The sequence below is a fragment of the Osmerus eperlanus genome, chromosome 21, assembly GCF_963692335.1.
Source record: "Osmerus eperlanus chromosome 21, fOsmEpe2.1, whole genome shotgun sequence".
Taxonomy (NCBI): Eukaryota; Metazoa; Chordata; class Actinopteri; order Osmeriformes; family Osmeridae; genus Osmerus; species Osmerus eperlanus.
The window spans coordinates 9,316,385-9,337,822 of NC_085038.1; the positions used below are offsets into that span (position 1 = coordinate 9,316,385).

Consider the following 21,438-nt stretch of genomic DNA (forward strand, 5'->3'; position numbering starts at 1 on the left):
GAGAAAAACACTATTTTGGCGGTTGAAGACCCGAGGCAGGACTTTGAAAGTGTCAGGGTTTCAAGCGCTCTCCTTTCAGAGATGGGCTGCCATTACTACCCCACTCGCTGCTGTCTTTTCTTCTGACTGTGTGTGTGTGTGTGTGTGTGTGTGTGTGTGTGTGAGGAAGAGAGAGAGACACACATGCTGACTCCAGCATCTCTCCTCACTTTATGAGGCGAGCAAGCGTACGCCCTGATGACCAGTAACACAGGTCGGGTGATCATTACTGGGATTACAGAGTGCTGTGCAGTGTGTGTGTGTGTGTGTGTTGGCCTCGCTGCCTGCCACGCCCCTGAACGGATAGAGTTCTCTCCTAGGATCAATATTCTGCACCCATCTGTACTAGTCTCCTTAAGCTCCACCCCTCAATCACCCTCTCTTTCTCTCTGTCTGTAGGTCTTTATCTATCTCTTTTACACGTACGCACACGCTTCATCTCTGTGCTCTCTCTCCTCCTTTCTCCTTCTTTCTGAGATGGGTGGTGAGATTAAGGTCAGTCCAGTGATAAACAAACAACGAATCCGAGCTAGCTGTCCCTTAATAGAATGTTTCTGCCACCGAACTTCTCAGCAAACACACACCTACTGAAACGGCTCAGGTGAATGCCAGTGTCAATCTTTCTCTCTCTCTCTCTCTCTCTCTCTCTCTCTCTCTCTATCTCTCTCTCTCTCTCATCTCCTCTCTCTTCTCTCCTCTCTCTCTCTCTCTCTCTCTCTCTCGCTCGCTCTTGCGCTCGCACTCGCTCTCGCTCTCTCTCCTAATCTCCTGCTCTCACTCACTCGCTGTTACTCTTTCACACTCATCTCTCTCTCTCTCTCTCTCTACTCTCTCTCTCTCTCTCTCTTTCTCTTCTCTTTCTCTTTCTCTCTCTCTCTCCCACTCCTAGTCTCTTGCTCTCTTCCACTCGCTCTCACTCTTTCCCACCCTTCCTCCCACCGTCCACTGCCCCCTCGCTCCCTGGAGTACAGTTTGGCTGTGAGTCCCTGTGATGGATCTGACAAGGGGTCAAGGTTCACAGAGAAGTCCCCTCCAACCTGTGTTCGACCATACACACACGTCACCCACACAAGCACCCTCTCTGTTTCACACAGGCCTGACATGTACCAGATCACAGAAATGCTCCCCGTGAAAACACTCACACGCACACACACACGCGGGCGGCAACACACACACCTCATTTCTCATGTGAACGACAACACACATCATTTGTCACAGGATGCTGTTAGCACATGCCTTGTTAGGTCACACAAGCCTGTACCGGGGATGAAAAAAAGGCTCAGATACTGAAAAACACTGTGTTGTTTTTGCTATCATTTACAACCCTGTCAGCTGTCTATAAATACCAAAAAACTGCAAAGATGGGGGTTTGTCTTGCTCCGGTCAGACCGTTTCAAAAGGGGCAATTTTATGAAGTCTTCAGTCGAAGATGACAGGTCAGCTTTCGTGTGTGTGGTGTGTGTGTTTGTGTCCCTGCTCCCGTGGGCTGTGTGCACCCAGGTCTGCTAATGGAGCAGGGGAGGATGAACATCAACAATAGCCTCAGCAGCTCCCGCTCTGCTCCCAGCAGCATGTGCAGCACCATTGTGGGCTGGTCACAACCACCGCTCCCCAAGTGGGTCACTGTTTGGACGGCCAGCATCGTGTGTGTGTGTGTGTGTTTATAAGGGCGGCTTAGGGATATGTGTGTGTATTTGTGTGTGTGTGTGTGAGAGAATGTGTGTGTGTGTGTGAGGGGAGGGTGGCGGGGGAGGGGCAGCGGTGTGACAGAGGGTCTAGTGCTGGAGAGCTGTGGTGGGGGGAGGGGTGCACCAAGAGATGGGGAGGGGGGGGGGGGGGCGTTGAGGTAGGTTGGTGTGTCTCTCCCCCTCCCTCCCCCCACCCATAAATGTCATTAGGATTGGGGTGCACAATGAGACTGGGCGGGGGGAATGGGGGGGGGGCGGTGCCCCCCTCCTCCTCCTCTGAGTGCATTGTTTTAGGGCGTTCTCTCCCGCTCCCTCTGTTGTTTCTCTTCCCCCCCCCCCTCCCCGTCCATCTCCCTCAACAGTTTGATCCGCGTTGTCTCGTTTCTCCACTTCCCTCTCGTGGCTCCTCTGTTCCCCCCCGGGGCTGTGGCGGTGCCGCGTGACTCCCGAATAGCCTTCCGCCCGGGCAGAGAGAGACAGAGATGGAGGGCAGAAGAGGAAAGCAGCAGATAAGACCTGAGAGAGGAGAGAAAGCCCGAGAGAGAGAGAAGGGAGAGAGAGAGAGAGAGAGAAGGGAGAGAGTGGATTAGGTGAGGAGGGACACAGGCATCCTGCATGGCTGTTGTGCAGCTCCTTGTCTGAAGAGCTTTGGCTGAGGTGATTGATGTGACCAAGGATGGAAGGCTGTTAATTGGCGGGCCTCCCAGCGGAACCGGGTCAGCGGAGGGTAGCGGTGTCAACAGAAGACTTGACCGTGCGTATGTGTGTGTGTGTGGGTGTGTGTGTTTATTTCTGACAGGACGCCAGCAGCCATGCTCTGAACCCAAAGGGAGGAGCTACAGATAGACTACGGGTTGAGGTCCCCACTGGCAAGATGAAACGAATCACAACAAGGTAAATGTGCGTGCGTGTGCGTGTTTGTGTGTTTGCACACCTCGACTGGCCAGATGTGTGGCAGCTTGTGTGTGTGAATGGCGTGACGTGAACGTTGAGCGTGCGCGTGTCGGTGAATACGCGTCGTGTCTTCACACTCGCAGGAGCGTGTGTTTGTTTACATGTCGCCTACGTCTCCCTCTTTCTCCCTCCCTCCCTCTCTCTCTCTCTGTCTCCACGTCTGTCATTAGCAAGGCTTTCACTGTTCAGTATACCTATTAGGAGATCCAGATGAGAGAGCTGTGTGTGTGTTCCGGGGTGGATCATTAGGACAGACAGACAGATCAGAGATCAGTGTTTGGGCTGGGCGCTGTAATGATCTGCTCACGGATTATGGACATTCTCTTCCTTTGTTCTCCTCCTGCTGAGACGAGATTAAAGAGCGGTGTGTGTGTGTGTGTGTCTGTGTGTGTGTGTGTGTGTGTTTGTGTGTGTGCACGTAGCCCTCATATCCTTCATCTGATGTTCCAGTCCAGTAGAGTATCAGTAGCTTCTCTTAGAGCTGGTTTCACAAACAGAGACGCTGTGTGTGTGTGTGTCTATGCTCGCGTGTGTGTGTGTCTCTCGCCATGGCAACCGAGCACTGCTACCCATCCTCCCGGCTACTAGGCTACCCCGAGGGACCGCCCTCCCTAATACCCCTCCCAGCATGCCTGGTGGTCATGTGAGAGCACAGCTCCTCGTTCTCTTCCTGGTTCAGTCTGTGACAGGAAGCCAGTCAGCCCTTTCACCCCAGCTCAGCTGCTGGGGGCTGCTCCCAACTGGACAGCAGCTCCTCCAGCCTCCAGCCTCCTGAATATCCCTGCTCCTCCAGCCTCCTGAATATCCCAGCTCCTCCAGCCTCCTGAATATCCCAGCTCCTCCACCCTCCTGGATATCCCAGCTCCTCCACCCTCCTGAATATCCCAGCTCCTCCACCCTCCTGAATATCCCAGCTCCTCCAGCCTCCTGGATATCCCAGCTCCTCCAGCCTCCTGAATATCCCAGCTCCTCCAGCCTCCTGAATATCCCAGCTCCTCCACCCTCCTGAATATCCCAGCTCCTCCAGCCTCCTGGATATCCCAGCTCCTCCAGCCTCCTGAATATCCCAGCTCCTCCAGCCTCCTGAATATCCCAGCTCCTCCACCCTCCTGAATATCCCAGCTCCTCCAGCCTCCTGGATATCCCAGCTCCTCCAGCCTCCTGAATATCCCAGCTCCTCCACCCTCCTGAATATCCCTGCTCCTCCACCCTCCTGAATATCCCAGCTCCTCCAGCCTCCTGGATATCCCAGCTCCTCCAGCCTCCTGAATATCCCAGCTCCTCCAGCCTCCACCCTCCTGAATATCCCAGCTCCTCCAGCCTCCTGAATATCCCAGCTCCTCCAGCCTCCACCCTCCTGAATATCCAAGCTCCTCCAACTACACTACTATCAACTAAGCCTCGTGAACAGGAAGCAGAATGACCTTCCATTACAGTAACGACTGCGTGAGGCGCTAACGGACCAAATGAATCTCTGATGCCATGTCCCCCCCCCCCCCCCCCCCCGGTGGTGTGGAGGGGAGGGCCGGACTACAGGGAGAGCTAGTTAGTTAGTTGGCGTGGGCGGCTCCACGGAAACTGATGTACGGTCGGTCAGCACAGAGTAGCTCCTCCATCTGTCTCTCTCTCCACGTTGCTCTTTTCATCCTTCTCCCCCCCCTCTCCCCCCCCCCCCCCCTCCTCCCCCTCACTCCCCAGTGGAATGGATGGGTTTGTTTGTCTTCCTGCTGGATTCTAACACGGCCGAGTCTAGCATGCATGTATTACCCCGGCGCTAACAAGCACTGGCTGCCTCTGATGAGCTTGTTTGTGCCTGCGTTTGTTTTTATGAATGTAAATTGGTTACCGAGAGGGAGTCGTGAGGCTGCGTGTAGCATTCTGCGTGTCTGTGTGTGCGTTTGTGTGTGTGTGTGATTGTAAGCGAATGTAAATCAGTCGAAATGTGCGTGCGCGTGTGTGTTTATATGGTGTGGATGTTTTGAGTCACTGTAATTGAAGGGTAGATTTGTATATTTGTAATTTCGAGGTAAGCGCGTGTGTATGTGCCAAGGCTGATGTAAATTGGATGAGTGTTTGTTTGAATTCCATTAAGGAGTTGATTGGGTATGTTTGTTTACAATGCGCCAGAGAATGTTCTCTGGGTTTGTGTGACCCCTGTGGAGGTCAAGTAGAGCAGTGAGACAGTTACAGACAAGGGAGATATGATGACATGGAGCCAGCCGTGTGTGTATCACACCATCACAGCCCAGCAGCAGTGTTAATCCAGCCCGGGCGAGGCTAGCTGCATTGATGTGTTGGGGAGTGTTGGCACCTTAATGCCTCAGATACTTACGCCCCCCCGCTCTCACACACACACACACACACACACACACACATCACCATGACATTGCTCTAATGACTGCAGGAATGATCATACAGAAGCTCATACATAAGTCATGGTTGTGACCTACACACACACACACACACACACAAACTCTCTGTCTCTCTCTCTTTTCTTTTTTTACCCTTCCTCTTTCTGTCTCTGTCTCGCACTCACTTTCTTTCTCTTTTTTTCTTTCTCTATCTTTCTTTCTCTCTTTCTTTCTGTCTCTATTTCTCTGTCCTTCTCTCTCTCTCGTAATTGCGTCTTGTGGGACTTCTATCCTCCGTGGCCCGCTGCGTCTCGGAGGCCGCGCTCCCCCTCCTTGTTGACTGTGTTGTCTCTCCCTGCGTGAAGACCACCGCTCAGAGCTCGGGAGATAACCTGGGACGGAGAGGGAGAGAAACACCTCCATCACTCCATCTCCAGCTACCTCCTCTTTATCGCTCAATTCTTTTTGGTGTCTGGCGGTTGAGTAGCAGGCAGATAAATAGGCCACCTGTGTCCCTCATCAGACACACACGCATGCACACCCACACACACACACACACACACACACACACACACACACACACACACACACACACACCACTCTTCCTTCAGGCATTGCTCTTTGGCAGGACCTACCTTTAAGCTAATTTCGGTTTCTATTAATGTAGCCCTCAGGAAACAGCAAATGGATGTGAAGTACAGGGACAAGAGGCTGGATGAGTGTGTGCGCGCGCGCGTGTAATTGTGTGCGGGTCTTGGTTGTAGTTTGTGTAGCAGGTGTGTGTGTGTGTGTGTGAGTGTGCGGTCAGCTAGATCAGCTCATTACCTCGCTCCCCTGCTAGATCAGCTCATGACCTCGCTCCCCTGCTCCTGCGCTCGTGGGTTTGTGAAGCTTCAGTAGGCTGCCGCCGCTTCCCTGAGAATCCATTACAGGGTGTGTGGGAGCGGAGCGGCCTTCCCTGTGACCCCCCCCAACCTCCCTCCCTGCTCCAGCAGCTCCTCGCTCCCCTGCGCCCCCACATCCAGGCCTGCTGTCCCCCACCTGAACAGGCAGGCTGGTGGGGGGGGGGGGGGGGGGGGGCATGGCTGCGTGGGCCGCCACCAGACCGTGTCAATGCTGTTTAATCTGCCCTGGGCCTTAGCTGTCAACCACTCGCACAGGGAGAGGCTACGTGTGTGTGTGTACGCGTGAGTGTCAAGTTGTGGCGATGTTTAGGACTACACAGTCTGTTTTACTGTGTTCCTTGCTGTTTGTATTAACAGCAGGTTTCTGCCGTGGACACTGTGTGTGTGTGTGTGTGTGTGTGTGTGTGTGTGTGTGTGTGTGTGTGTGTGAACTGTGTTTGTGTGTGTGTCACTAAACATGTTGTGTCTCTGCAGACCCCTGACCAGGACTGTGGAGCTATCTGGTGACCCGGGACCTCTCGGTATCCATATCGTCCCCTACTGCTCCTCACTGAGCGGACGGTGAGGACACACACACACTCATTTACAAACACACACACACTCATTTACAAACACACAGACACACACACACTCATTTACAAACACACAGACACACACACACTCATTTACAAACACACAGACACACACACTCTCTCACTCATTTACAAACACACAGACACACACACACTCTCTCACTCATTTACAAACACACAGACACACACACTCTCTCACTCATTTACAAACACACACACACACACACACTCTCTCTCACTCATTTGCAAACACACAGACACACACACACTCTCTCACTCATTTACAAACACACACACACACACACACACACTCTCTCACTCATTTACAAACACACAGACACACACACTCTCTCTCACTCATTTACAAACACACACACACACACACACTCTCTCTCTCACTCATTTACAAACACACAGACACACACACTCTCTCTCACTCATTTACAAACACACACACACACACACACACTCTCTCACTCATTTACAAACACACTGTCAAACCCTCATTCTCTGCGTCCCCAGCTCTTGCTTTCTCATGCCGATGACCGTTTCAGTGAGTGTGTGTGTGGCCGTGCTCCGTGTTAAAGTGTGTGTGTCTCGTCGTCAGGACGCTGGGCTTGCACATCAAAGGCGTGGAGGAGCACAGCCGTGCCAAGAAGGCGGGCCTCTTCAAGACTGACGAGTGCATCGTCCGGATCAACGACACGGAGCTGATTGACAAGGCCTTCTCCCAGTGTGTACTCTCCCCGCGCCTCCACGCTATCGCACCCATGTCCGTGTCGCTCCTGTCAGTCACTTCACACTGCCTTTGTGTCTGTCCCCCCCCACCGCCCCCCCCCCTCCGGTACCACTAACCTCCTCATGTCCTCCACACGTATCTCTGCACCACATCTATCACCCGATAACAGGATGCATCTCTCTGTGGGTCTTTTCTCTACCACGCGCACACACACCCACGCATCCTATCTCGATTTTCTTTGGTCGGAAATAGGCCCATTTAGGACTGTGGCAACATTGGAGTGACTTCAAAGGGAGCAGGGAAAGTGGTTATTAGCGAGATGGAGAGAATGGGAGAAGCATTGTGCTCTGTTGGAATGAAATGTCTCCCCTAACAGGTGGGACCTGCTGTGTGATCTGATAGCGCTAACGCTGGTGTGTTCCAGTCTAGCCTGGCTCAGGGTCTTCAGTCTGCTCCTGCACTAGCAGCCCGTTCTGTGCTAGTTAGCCTCGATAGCTTCCTGTGAGGGCTGTTCAAACAACCCCTTTAGTTTTGTTTGTTTGTGTGGTAACAATTTTACCTTCTAAATGGGACTCCGTCCACCTCCTCTTTCTTCCCCCAGGTCACAGGAAGTGTTTGTCCAGGCCATGTTTTCTTCTCTGGTGCATCTGGAGGTGCTTCCTGTGGCCAACAAGCAGCGTTATGAGAAGAGTCTGATTGGCCAGCTTTTCACCACAGAGGGGCACGACCTCGACCCCAAAGCCAAGAGCCCCCTGCTGGTTCGAGCCAAAATGGAAGTCAAACAGGATCCCAAACCAGATATCAAACCGGATATTAAACCTCATATCAAGCCAGATATCAAACCAGATATCAAACCACATATAGAACCAGATATCAAACCAGATATCAAGCCAGATATCGAACCAGATATCAAACCAGATATCAAGCCAGATATCGAACCAGATATCAAACCACGTATCGAACCAGATATCAAACCTCATATCAAACCAGACATCAAACCACATTTGCAACCAGATCTAAAGCAGGACCTCAGACCAGACCTGAAGCCAGAACTGAGACGACCAGATGTGCGGCTGAAGACCCCTGACCCGGCCTATCTGCCCCCCCTGCCACCAGAGCCCCAGACTGGGCAAGGCTCCGAGGTGCGTCCCCCCGGTGCCTCCCCCACCCCGCCCGCCAGTGCCTCCCCCACCCCCAGGGGGCACAGCGAGAGCCCGTTGCCAAGGAAGAGTGCTGGCCTCCCGGGCCTGGTCAACCTGGCCAGCAGGAAGGGGGGGAGGAAGATGAAGATCGACCTGAAGAAAGGTGAGTCTGCAACTCACCGTGGATAGAGGTCGAGGCTCCTCATCGGGCAGTTCTGGTCTGTTTTGTTTGAGACGTCTGTTCTTGAGTGCATGGCTTTTAGAGCTCCCCCAACCACATACAGACCTCTCTCTCTCTCTCTCTCTCTCTCTCTCTCTCTCTCTCTCTCTCTCTCTCTCTCTCTCTCTCTCTCTCTCTCTCTCTCTCTCTCTCTCTCTCTCTCTCTCTCTCAACAAATACATCTCTCTCCCACTCTCTATTGCCCTCTCCCCCTCTCCCTACTCCCTGCTTTGCATATACCTGCTGCAAGATCAGAGCAGAGGTGATTATAGGCTCTTTGCCCCATCCCACACCCCACCCCGCCCCCCTCTCTTGGGTAAAGACGTCTCTCCGAGTGATTGACAGCCGGGAGGTTGAGGAACGTGGCAGCAGCTTAGGTGCAGCACATGAGATGGCATCGCCGGGCCGTCTTTAGCACGCCTCACGGGGCTTTCCTCTCCTCTGCTCGCTGGGGCACATTTCACTCATGGCTTGGGGTTTGAAGACCCATGAAGAGAGGAGGGACGCACACACACGCAGGCACACACACGCAGGCACACTCACAGTCTGTCTTCAGCTCCAGCTGATTCTCCAGGGAGAGCAGCAAGGAGAGGGAAGGATATCTTGTATAAGGATATATATATATATAAGGATGTCTCTCTCTCTCTTTCACTCTTTATCTCTCTCTCTCTTTCACTCTTTATCTCTCTCTCTCTCTTTCACTCTTTATCTCTCTCTCTTCCACTCTTTATTTCTTTCTCTCTCTTTCACTCTTTATCTCTCTCTCTCTCTTTCACTCTTTATCTCTCTCTCTCTTTCACTCTTTATTTCTCTCTCTCTCTTTCACTCTATCTTTCTCTCTCGCTTTCCCCGTTCCCTCCATCCATCCCTCCCCTCCACCAGGCACTGGTACGCCTACTCACACGTGAAATTAAAGGCAGGCTCCCCTAATCCGCGTGGCATAAAGCCCTCCTCTCCCAGCAGCAGTGTGGGCTGCGGGCTAGCCAGACTAACACCAGGTACAGGGGAGGAAGTCACTAAGCCCCAGACAGGATGCAGCAAGACAGAGCAGGTCTCTCCATCCATCAGCTGACCAGCAGAGCAGCTCTAACCCGGGGCATGGTGGGGGCTGGGTGGGGCTTGGGTGTAAGGCAGGGGTGGGGGCTGGGTGGTGAAGGATGGGGGGGGGCGCTGGGCACAATCTTATCCCTCCATCTCTCTCCCTCCAGGTACCGAGGGGCTGGGCTTCACCGTGGTGACCCGAGACTCCATGCCTCACGGCCCGGGACCGATCATGGTGAAGAAAATCCTCCCCCACGGCGCTGCCATCAAAGATGGCCGCCTGCAGCCCGGGGACCGCATCCTGGAGGTGACACGGCACCAGGCTAGCTCTGGAGGATACACAGGAAACTGAGATTGTTTATGTGCTTCCTCTTACATGTGTGTCTCTTCCTCTGTGTGTGTGTGTGTGCGTGCAGGTGAATGGTGCGGACCTGTCTGGTTGTACTCAGGAGGAGCTGGTGGCCATGCTGAGGAGCACCAAGCAGGGGGAGAGTGTGTCTCTGGTGGTCGTCAGGCAGGAGGAGATCTTCCTACCCCGAGAACTGGTGAGAACACGCACCCTCACACGCATACTCACACACACACACACACACTCCTACACAGACACACACGCACACAAACTCACACGCACTCCTACACACACATACTCACACACACACACACACACTCCTACACAGACACACACGCACACAAACTCACACGCACACCTACACACACATACTCACAAACACACACACACACTCCTACACACACGTACTCACAAACTCGCATGCTCACGCACTCACTCAAATACTCGTGCACACGTGCGTCCCTTACACACACAAACACTCAAACCCTCTCACACCGCACACCCACAACGCACACCCTCCTCGCCCCCTGCCCTCGGATGCAGTGCTGCTCTGCGAGTTCTCGTTAGGAGATGGGAGCTCTTGTTTTCCCACCCAGAGCCTTGACAGCCGTAACCCTCCTCAGCAGTCTCTTCCCCTCTTTTGTTGTGCCAGTCCCGTGGCCGAGGCGTCCACCACCCCCCCCCCCCTTCTCTCTCTCTCGTTCTCTCTCTCTCTGTGCCCCTGCCTTTCATTTCCTGCTCTTTATCTCACAGTGTCCTCTCGTAGTGGTCCGGCCCAGAGCGGATCCTCTTTTATCTCTTCTGCAAACACGCTGTCAAACAAACAGTGGTGACACACGCACGCACACACACACACGCTCTCTCGGCCCTGTTCCCCTTTCCTGTCCTTATCTGGGTTTGTTGACTCAGCGCTGGACAGGAAGTCGCACACACGTCCCAGAGGCCCGACAGGAAGTTCCCGGAGGCACGGCGCCCCCCCGAGCCACAGGTAAACCGGCCACAACGGCACGGCGGCGTGTCGACACGGGCCGCCGTGCCTCCGGGAACTTCCTGTCGGGCCTCTGGGACGTGTGTGCGAACTCGACGCCTGGTCTTACCGTCGGCGCCTGGGCGTAGTCTAAACATGAGGTCAGCCTGGCCAGGTGGTGGCGGTAGAGGCAGGGGGGGGAGGCAGGAAACAGAGCGGTGTCCTCGCGGGACCCGCTCCCCTGCGCGCGGCATTGCAATCTTCCCCTCTCCTCGGCTTCAAAGGGCTCAGGGACGACTCGGGACGCTTTGTAGTGAGCGATGCATGTTCACACCGGATGAGGCCCCCCCCCCCCCACACACACACACACACACTGCACTCGAAATAGACACACGCGCGCACACTTGACTTGGTGTGTCCTGAAATAGTTTGCTCTCATTCGCGGTCGCCGCAATCTTCACAACATCCAAGGCTTTGAACAGGCCTAGCCTAGCTGAGTGAACTCGATCCTCTTAGAGTGTAGTTACCCCCCCCCCCCCCAACACCCCCCTAAACCGGACAGGTCCTGGGAGACACAGACACCCCACCTCATCACCGCAACACCCCGCTCCCCCCTTCCCAATCTCTGCTCCAGCTCTGCCTCAACGACTGATGTCCCTCCAAACCATGAGACAAGTACACAAACACACGCACACAGCTCCCAAGTCATCTTGCCCCGCATTGAGCAGTCAGCAGCCGAACCGACACACGACCCCCTCCACACACACACACACACACACACCTGTGCCCGCGCCTCCTCTGTGGAGCAGCGATGCTGGTGGTCATTTTTGCCGTTTGCGGTCTTGAGAAGGCCCGTGCCTATGTTACACGCCATAGCTGCACCCTCAAAACCTCCCCACACGCAAAAGCCCTCCCCGCTCCCCCACGCACGCCTCAGCGCATGTTTACCAAGAGACGGCATGTTTTGGAGTTCTTTTTTTTCTCTCCTCTCTTTCTCTCCATTCCAGCGTAATTGGGTTAGCCTCTTTAGCTCTCCGAAGTGGGAAGTGAGATGGGTAGATGTTCAGTGTTTAAGGCACTAGGGAAGACAGCTATGGAGAACAAGAGGTTTGGGTAGAAGAAGACACACATATTGTCCTCTGTGGCCGTCTGGTTCTTCTTTTAAGTGTGTGCGTTAGTGTGTGTGTGTGTGTGTGTGTGTGTGTGGACTGTATGAATATTGATGAGCGTGTCAGGTATATCACGTCTTCAAGCCGGGTTTGGTCACCGTGTGATGCCCTCGGACCGTAACTGTCAATCCCTCACCATTAACCATACCACAGCCGCATGCAGTGCACGGCACACAGCCACAATAACTCCATTACCGTCTTATTACTGAATGTCACATCCGCCATTTTGTGTCGGGGGAAGTGGATTGTGTGCGTTTTAATGGCCTTCCTGCCTTCCTTCCAGCCATATGAAAGAGAACAACAGCCTTTAGAGATACAGTAGTCATCCGTCAGGCTGGTCAACAGCAGACTAATGTCACCTGAGGGAGATCAGGGCCGACACTATCCCATGCTTTCTCTCTTTCACTCTTTATCTCTCTCTCTTTCACTCTTTATCTCTCTCTCTTCCACTCTTTATTTCTTTCTCTCTCTTTCACTCTTTCACTCTTTATCTCTCTCTCTCTTTCACTCTTTATCTCTCTCTCTCTCTCTCTCTCTCTCTCTCTCTCTCTCTCTCTCTCTCTCTCTCTCTCTCTCTCTCTCTCTCTCTCTCTCTCTCTCACTCACACTCACACTCACACTCACACACACACACACATACGCGCATACACGCGCACAGCATTGCACACATAGGAAAAAAAAGACCCCTGGTCTCTTTTGTGGTGTAAAACAGACACCACGGTCACTGGATTTTCCCGTGTCTGAGCTGTTGACAGAGTTAACGACTCAAGGCAGTCACCACGGGGACTGTGGGACTGGTGAGGACGTCCGGTCACAGAGACAAAGACCGAAAGAGAGAGAGAGAGAGCGAGCGAGAAAGAGAGTTGGAGGGAGAGAGAGAAAGAGACAGAGAGAGAGACAAGAGAGCCAGAGTGATCAATGGTTCCCACACACGCACGCAGGTGAGCCAGAGCAACAGCAGTGTGGATTGTTCTAGTGGGCCCCGTTGGTCACAACAGCCGTGTGGGGGGGGGGCCCTGAGAAGGGCCTTGATGTGGCCCAGTGGAGGGTGGGGGCTGCAGGGGATAGATGGATGACAGGATGGAGGGGGTCACCCCACACATGTCTGACCTAAGACACGCCGGTAGGACAGGCCAGCCCACAGGAAGTGAGGTCGGGGCGGCGGGAAGGGAGGTGACCTCGGTGTGGCACGTCCCGGCGGTGGGATGGGACCGTTTGTCTGGTTTGTCCTCCGTAAGGTCCTCAGTCGTATTTATACCCACGGCGGAGTCCATTTGTTTTCATGGATGGGTGCGCACACAAACTTTCACACACAGGCCCCCCAAATTATCCCAACAATCAGCAATTTTCCTTTTTTCCTTTCTCCGGTTGAGGTAGAGGTGTAGAGTCGAGCGATTCGGGAGCGAGACAGACATTAAGGCGATTAATTGGCAGCCGTTGCCGGTAGAGCGTGGAGGGAGATCCCATCTTAATTGAATGTCGCTCTCGTCTCTAATCCAGCGCTTTGAAGCTCTCAGTTTAGAATCCAGAGTGACAAAAGAGCCTGTGTGTAATCGCTTGCTGTGCCCCCCCCCCCCCGCAAGGGTAGAAAGGCTCCTTTTGTCTTCTCATTTGGCTGTTGGGGTGGTGTGTGTGTGTGTGTTGGGGGGGGGGTAACTACTTCTCAGAGAGCTAGTTAAGTTCAGAGGAGACAAGGAGCAGTCTTGTACCAGCCACAGGGCTCAGGAATGGAGGGTCCTGATCTGCCCCTGAGGAGAGCATTAGGGGATATTAGAGTGTGTGTGTGCCCGCGGGTGTGTGTGTGTCTGCACAGACCACCTAGGATATGTGTGTGTGTGTGTCCCACAGCATCGAAGGAGCCTGTTTTAGTGTTTAAAGCCGGGTTTTGCTTTCCTTACGACTCAAGGGCCTCCGCGCGTAAACACGCGTGATGATTCTGTTGTTTCTGTCAGACACTCCGGCAGGAGCCCCCTAACATCCTGAAGAACTCCCCAAGTCCTCCCGGGTTTGAGTTCGGCCAAACCCGGCCCGCGCGTTAGCGGAGGCGGGCCGGCCGGAGAGGTATTTTGAACCTCCCAGGTTGCCATACGATCCGGTTGTCTCAGAGGTTGAGAAACCCCGCCCACTCCACACACAGTCCAGAGCAGGAAATGACAAGTCACAGTGGCTTTACTGGCGAGTTGATATAATCCTCAGGATACTGGAGACCAATCTCTTCGGGGGACGATGGGGTTCTTGTTAAAACAACACCCCCCCCTCCTGGTTCTGCACTAAGGGCCCATCCCACCAGGCTAACCCCTAACCCCTCTCCCCCACCTCTCCCTGCCTGAGGGGGTAGAGTTTGAGGTCTCTGGCAAGTCTTGGTTCCTTCACAGTGACTGCTGTGCGTGAGGAGGCCTCTGCTGGCTCTCAGAGTCCCTGTGAGAGGGGAAAGGGAGAGAGAGAGAGAGAGGTGTCTGTGGTTCTGGGCGCACCTCCCTCCGTCTCTAGTGAACACAGAGGTGGGGGTGAGGCTTCGGGCTGATGCAAGGATGTCGCAATAACCTGACCAGAGCATCTATTCAGTGTGTGTGTGTGCATGTTGAAAATGTGTGTATGTGTGTGTCTGTGATCATTTTTCGGACTCCACTCCAGTCCCCCCCCCCCGCCCCCCCCATCCCTCCTTCAGCAACATCCAGAGAGGCAGTGGAGGATTGAAATGTGACGGGGTGTATACAAATACACGCACAGGCGCACACACGCCAAACACAGTTTTTAACAAACACGCACACACAGCCCATCGACCCCCCCCCCCCCACCCCCCCACCCCACCTTCTAAGGAGTAAATGGGATGCGCAGACTGAGGGAGGCTGCACCTCCCCTCACCCCCCCCCCCCCCCCAGCCCCTGTTTCCCTGGCGACAGGGCCCCGGAGTTTTCATCGCTCCGCTCTAATGACAGACATTTTCTTTTGTCGTCATTCCTCTTTTCTCTCACTTTTTCATTTTGTAGCAGAATCTCGTCCCTGGGTCGTTTTGTTCACGTTAAAGGGGGGAGCGGGGGGGGGGGGGGGGGTAATAGAGGTAGAGGACTGATGCATGGTAGTCTAAGGGGGAGATTTAGAGAGAGACATGGGGAGAGGGACCGCATGAGGAAAGTGGGTACCTCTGGGATGGGTTATTACTTTTAAATGATCCCCTGCCCCCCCCCTCCCACCCACAGTGCAGCAAAAGGAGGTTTGAAAAGGTTATTATGTTTCCTTTAGAAAACACACGCACAACGTTTGCGCCTTTCATGGTCAAATGGAATAACCTCTCTCCGCCGCTGTCTCTCTCTCTCTCTCTCTCTCTCTCTCTCTCTCTCTCTCTCGCTTTTCTCATATTCACCTCCTCAACCCCCCCACTCATCTTCACCCCTGCCTTTCTCTCCTATCTCTCTCCCTCTTCCACTTTTTCAATCTTTCTCTCTCCATCCCCATCTCACTCTTTCCATCTCCTTCCACATCTCCACACGTCTCTTTTCCTCTCCCTCCGCGTCTCACTCCCCCCTCCGCCTCTTGTGTCCCCCCATCAGAAGGGGGAGGAGGCGGGCTCCCTGGTTCTGGAGGATGGGAAGGAGCAGCTGGTGTTGGAGGTGCCGCTCAACGACACGGGCTCGGCCGGGCTGGGCGTCAGCCTGAAGGGCAACAAGTCCCGGGAGACGGGCGAGGACCTGGGCATCTTCATCAAGTCCATCATCCACGGAGGGGCCGCGTACAAGGTGTCTGTCTGTCTGTCTGTCTGTTTGATTGTCTGTTTGTCCAGATAGCTGCTCCATCCCCCCTGTAAACACACCACAGGTCTGCTCTCTGGACGGTCTCCAGTCTCAGCAAACTCTCCATCTTATCATTTCTCTTTGACTTATAACTCATGTAACTCCTCCACTCGGTCGGGACGGCTGCCCACATCTGCTTTGGGTCCCCCTGACCTCTGACCCTTCCACCCTGACCAGTTTCAGGGTGGAAAGGGTCTGGGAGAGTGAAGTAATGGAGGAGCAAGGGCTTTCTAGAAGGTTCCACTTTGGCCCTCAGTCCAGCCATGTCCAAAGTGCCAAGTATCTCTCTCTCTCTCGCTCTCTCTCTCACAGCGTCGCAGTGGAGTGTCTCTGTGTAGATAAGGGCTGCACTGGGATCAGGGGAGGAGAAGCACTTGAGAGAGTCCCCAGAGCAGCTCCCAGTCAAAGCTGTGTGTCCCACCCCCGCATCTGTCACCTCCTGCACCTGCATATCGCCCCAGCATCTCTCTCCCCCCCCCCCCCCCTCTCCAGCACCTCTGCTGAACCAAGCAGCAGATAGTGGGAACAAAGGAGGAGGGGGAAAGCAAGGGAGGCTGTGAAGAAGAGAGGGACGGGATGAAGAGAGCCTACTTGAGAGAGACCGGGAGAGAGGAAGGAGAGAGGGACAAAGAGAGCGAAAGCAACGGAAACTCAAAGCAGGAGATGGCAGTGAAGAAAACGTTTGGGCGCTATTTAGCACAGGCTAAAAGTGTGAGAGAGAGACAGAGGGCGAGAGAGTCCCCCCGTCTACAGAGCCTCCCGCATGGAGCTCCAGGAATGCTAATTAAAAGCTGTAAAGAGGCCGGCTAATGATCCAGCGTGGTGCCGAGACTGGGGAGGGATGGTGGGGGGGGGGGTGGGGGGGGTGGTGGTCGGGTCCATCCCTGGAGCCCAGTGCTGCTGCCACACTAGCAGTAGGCAGGGGAAGAGAGACACGTGTGTGTGTGTGCGCGTGTGTGCGTGCGTGCGTGTCCTGGTTGGAGCCCGGCTGTGTGGGAGGTCAGCCCAGGCAGGCCTGGTTAATGAGGCAGGTCAGGGGTCAGTGTTGGCCGTAATGGCTGCTGACTCTGCAGACACTGGGGAGTCTTTAGCAGCGTCACTCACGTGTGGGCTTTGCTCTGTGTGTGTGTGTGTGTTTCTATCTCTCTTACAAACTCTCTCACTTCGTTTTTGACTCTCCCTCGCTCTCACACTCTCTCTCTCTCTCCCTCCCCCTCTTTCTCTCCCTCTATGTCCCCCAAGAGAGACATTCTGTCATCCCACTCAAACAGCCTGGCAATTTAACACACTTACAGGTGATTTAGAGCCTGTCGAGGCCACTCCATTAATGTCTCTGCACTCTCTCTCTCTCTCTCTCTCTCCTTCTCACTCACATACACTCTCTCTTCAGGATGGACGTCTTCGCGTCAACGACCAGCTGGTCGCTGTCAACGGCGAGCCCCTGCTGGGCCACTCCAACCACGCCGCCATGGAAACGCTGCGCCACTCCATGTCGTGGGAGGGCACGGCCCGCGGCACCATCCAGCTGGTGCTGCTCCGCGCCTCCCCGCGCCCCCACCACGACCCCGACCCCAACCAGGTACGCCAGGACGCCCGCCGCCCCACCCAGACCCTCCTCCGGCGCCGCGCCTCCGAACCAGGCCCCCGCCTCCGCCGCACAGACGACCCGGGGTCGGGGGCCAGATACACGCAGGCCGAGGTCCACACACGCGCGCCCAGGGGCACCCCGCCTCACGCACTGGACGACACACACAGCCGGGCTCACCTCTGCTCCCCGGGACTCCCACGGGAGCGCGGCGAGCCGCACACACGGACACACACGCGTGGCCCCGCGCAGGCACACACGCGCAGTCACACACTGGGTGACATGTATAGTCACACGCTAGACAACAGGCCGCTCCACGCGCCGGGCCCACGCAGGTACTCGGCCTACCAGTACACACACGACAACATACGCAACCACACCCGCGAACACGCGCACAGGCACGCGCACAACGACTTCCGCGACCACACGTACGACCAAGCGTACGGCCACGCGCACGTCCACGGGCAGGACTCGCGATACGCCGACAGCATCCGCGCCATGGCAGGGCTGATGTACGGAGACCCACCTGGACACCTCAACAGAAACACACACCGATACACCAACTACGTCTACACACACAACCACCTCGGCCTCTCTGGGGGGCTCTGACTCACACTGAGTGTGTGTGTGTGTGTGTGTGTGTGGGGGGGGGGGGATGGTATCAGAGTGTGTTAACTCTCTTTCCTTGTCTAAGGCTGTCTCCCATGATTGCCACTACAGTTAGGAACAGGATGTCTTCACCCCAGGCCTGCTGCTTTGCGTTTCTTAACCCACCACCACCTCCTGCTGTCTGGCTGTCTTCCTTGCTTCTAACTGCGCTAACGCTAGCATGTCACTTAACTGTTGTATCTGTTATTTTCAGTATTTTTTCTTTTCACTTTTGTGTCATTTCCTGCTCCTCACCTGTCAAGTCCTTGCTGAATAAAAATATGATGAACTTTCCTGCATGCTGTGTCTCTGAGTGGTGGTGGTGGTGGGGGGGGTGTTTCCTGGGTTACCTCTGTCCAATCCCTGCTCCCTCCCTCCCGCTCTCTCTCTTTAACTCCTAGTTCTTTCCTTCTCTGTCCTCTCCCTCTTTCTCTGTTCTTCTCCCTCCTGTCCTCCGCCTCCACCCCTCTCTCTTTGTCCCTCTCCCTCCCTCTCCATCCTTTTCTGGACACGGCCAAACTACAGCACTGTCCTACCTCCAAACACCGGCTAACCACCTTGGAATGGAAGACACGCCACAGAAATGATGCGCTTCACGCAGGATGTCCACACTGGGGGGAAAAAAAACAAGTAGAGTCGTGGCCCATGATTAGACCACAGCCTACCGTGGTAATAACAACAAGCCCAGTAGTGGGTTGTCAGTAAATCTCCCGTCTGTGCCGAAGCGTCTCATCGGCGTAGTGTCCGCCGGGGTAAGAAAGACATCAAGCGGGCGTGATGGCTGGATGGAGGCAGCTGCTTTGCAGGGTTAATCACCCCTATTCAGAGGCATTGTGGGGCATGACAGGGGTCTATTAGGGCGGAGAGACGGATGATTACGGACTGCCATTATGTCTGGGAGGAGGAGACGGCACGGGGGGTTATGGGATTGAGTGGCCGTGACCTCCCCGTTTCGGGCGTGGCCATGTCACCTTTGACCCGCCCACTCTGGGGGGGGGGGGGGGGGGGGCGGGGGCTTAAGCAAATACAGGGTGGGCGGAGGGGGGAGAGAATTCGGTATCAATAACCTCTCATGTGTCTGTGGTGTGTGTGTGTGTGTGTGTGTGTGTGTGTGGAGGGAGAGAGGGAGAAAGACAGTGGAAAAGAGAGAGAGAGAGTGTTTCTCAAGTCTTTACTGCTAGCCAGTTCAGGTGAGTTCATGTCTCTATAGACGACAGCCCCAACGCCATAATCTGATCACACCACAGGGCACCGTGATTAAGGAGCCGCTCCATAGCTGCCCACCCCCACACCCAGCCTTCTCACACCCCTCACCCCGGAGGTGAGCAGGGGGTCCAGGGGGACACAGCGTGTGTTTGTGGGGGAGCTGCTTTGTGTTAAACAGTAGGTAGCCCCCCCCCCAACACACACACATACGCACACACCTCTCCGGGCATTGTTGTGGGATTAAGATGTCTTCCCTTGGCTGCTTTGATGCCTCTGGGCTGTCACTGATCCAGGAGAGAGACAGATGGATGGAGCAAGGAAGGGTGAATGGATGGATGGTGGGATGGATGAATGGATGGATGGTAAGTTAGTGAGCGACTGACGGAGGCAGCACTGCGACGTGTCAGAAGTTGACTCCAGCAACGAGCCGTGAGAAAAGCACACGCACGCGGCGTGAACACACACACACACACCGCCACAGGCAGTCAGCTGATGTGACAGACATGATTCTGACGCGAGCGTGCGTCTGTGTGTGACAGTGGCTCATGTAAGGAGCCAAGGCAAGCGCTAATGATGCCATTGGGAACAAAAGCCTGGATGCCCCCCCCCCCCCCCCCACAGAATCTTCCTCCTCCCTCTCTCTAGGCTGCTAGAACATACATATGAAATCCGCTCTTTGATATGATGATATCATAACACCTTTTCTTTTTCCCCTCCTCCTCACTGGCACAGTGTGTCCTGCTTGTCTTTCATCATGAGTGTAATGTGACGGTAACTCAAAGCTGTGTGTGAGTGTGTGTGTGTGTGTGTGTGTGTGTGTGTGTGTGCGCGCAGTGTATGACAGCCTCAACTTCCACCACAGTACAGAGACGCTTTCATCCTACTGGTGAATGCCTCCATCAGACTGCAGTCCGATCCTCACGCCCTTCCTGTCCTTCTGCAGGTGGAAGGGCTGTCTGATAATACCCCGGCCCATTATCTAGAGGCACTGACATAATGACACTATTCACAGACACAGCCCCTCGCTAAAGGGTACCAAAACTCGAAACGAGAACAACCCAAGAATGTCAAAATTCAAAGCAGATGTTTCCCTTTTAGGGAACATTCCACAAATATCCCCCCAAATCTGCTTCTGTAAGTGAACCAGCAGGACTATGTGTTTCCTTCCCCCCCCCAGGAGAGCCAAGAGGCAGGCAGTCCTCGGAGCTGGACCCCAGACCCTGCCCATGGACCCCCAGAACCCCTGGGCCTGAAACCAACACCTCCCTGGAGCTCAATCACACTGGGCCCCGCCTATACCCCATGGTGGACAACGACCTGTACCACAGCTCTGGTGGTGAGTTGACACAAAACACACACACAAACACACACACACAAACACACAGTCCAATACCTTCTCCAGACCACTTCCTGTACACTCTCAGACGTTAACTAGTGTGCATTGTTGATGCATTCAGCCGTTGCACTATCGTGTGTGTGTGTGTGTGTGTGTGCCTGCCCACTACAGCATCAGTTACCCAACACCAACCTCTGCATAGTGATGTTTTAAGGGGTACCACTGGAATAAAAAGAAAAAAACGACTGCAGCACCAACTGCAAATTAAAAAGGAAATGGACAGTTTTTCCTGTTGAAATACTGTTTTCTGTAATCCCTCTCTTACACTGGTCTATTTACGGTGGAGGGGGGGGGGAAGTCATTAGCTGTGTTTTTGCCGTATGTATCGCCGGGCTTTCATGTGGTAAAGATCTGACCTTGAAATCATTATGCTGATGAAATGGATTCTAAGTGGGCCATATTTGCATACGAGGGCTATTGTGTGGTGCTCAGAGAAGGAGGGGACCGCACACTGCTTGAAATTCTTTCGGGTTTATTCTTCCCCATCTCTCCCTCTGGGATTCGGCGAGCCAAGCCTCTCTTCTGTCGCTCTGTCAGTGCTCCATCACAGGGCTTTGGTGTTTCCTGCGTGAGCCTCTCCAAGGGAAGCTTTGCAATGCATTCACACCATGTTGGCCCGCGTCCCGTAGAAGAAAAACACTGTGTTTAAAGGCACAAAGAAATAAAAAAACGGGGC

General features: G+C 54.4%; 1 protein-coding gene across 1 annotated transcript in view; it reads left to right on the plus strand.

The window, feature by feature from the left end:
* pard3ba (par-3 family cell polarity regulator beta a) overlaps positions 1 to 20,711 on the plus strand; it is a 38,111-nt gene extending 17,400 nt beyond the window's left edge. The window contains exons 4-13 of the mRNA XM_062447589.1: positions 1,540 to 1,625; positions 2,527 to 2,621; positions 6,412 to 6,498; positions 7,117 to 7,242; positions 7,850 to 8,553; positions 9,819 to 9,958; positions 10,068 to 10,196; positions 15,688 to 15,873; positions 17,318 to 17,506; positions 20,544 to 20,711. Of these exons, the coding sequence (XP_062303573.1) occupies positions 1,540 to 1,625; positions 2,527 to 2,621; positions 6,412 to 6,498; positions 7,117 to 7,242; positions 7,850 to 8,553; positions 9,819 to 9,958; positions 10,068 to 10,196; positions 15,688 to 15,873; positions 17,318 to 17,506; positions 20,544 to 20,711 (1,910 nt within the window). The remainder of the gene's footprint in view (positions 1 to 1,539; positions 1,626 to 2,526; positions 2,622 to 6,411; positions 6,499 to 7,116; positions 7,243 to 7,849; positions 8,554 to 9,818; positions 9,959 to 10,067; positions 10,197 to 15,687; positions 15,874 to 17,317; positions 17,507 to 20,543) is intronic.
* The last annotated feature ends 727 nt before the right edge of the window (positions 20,712 to 21,438 follow it).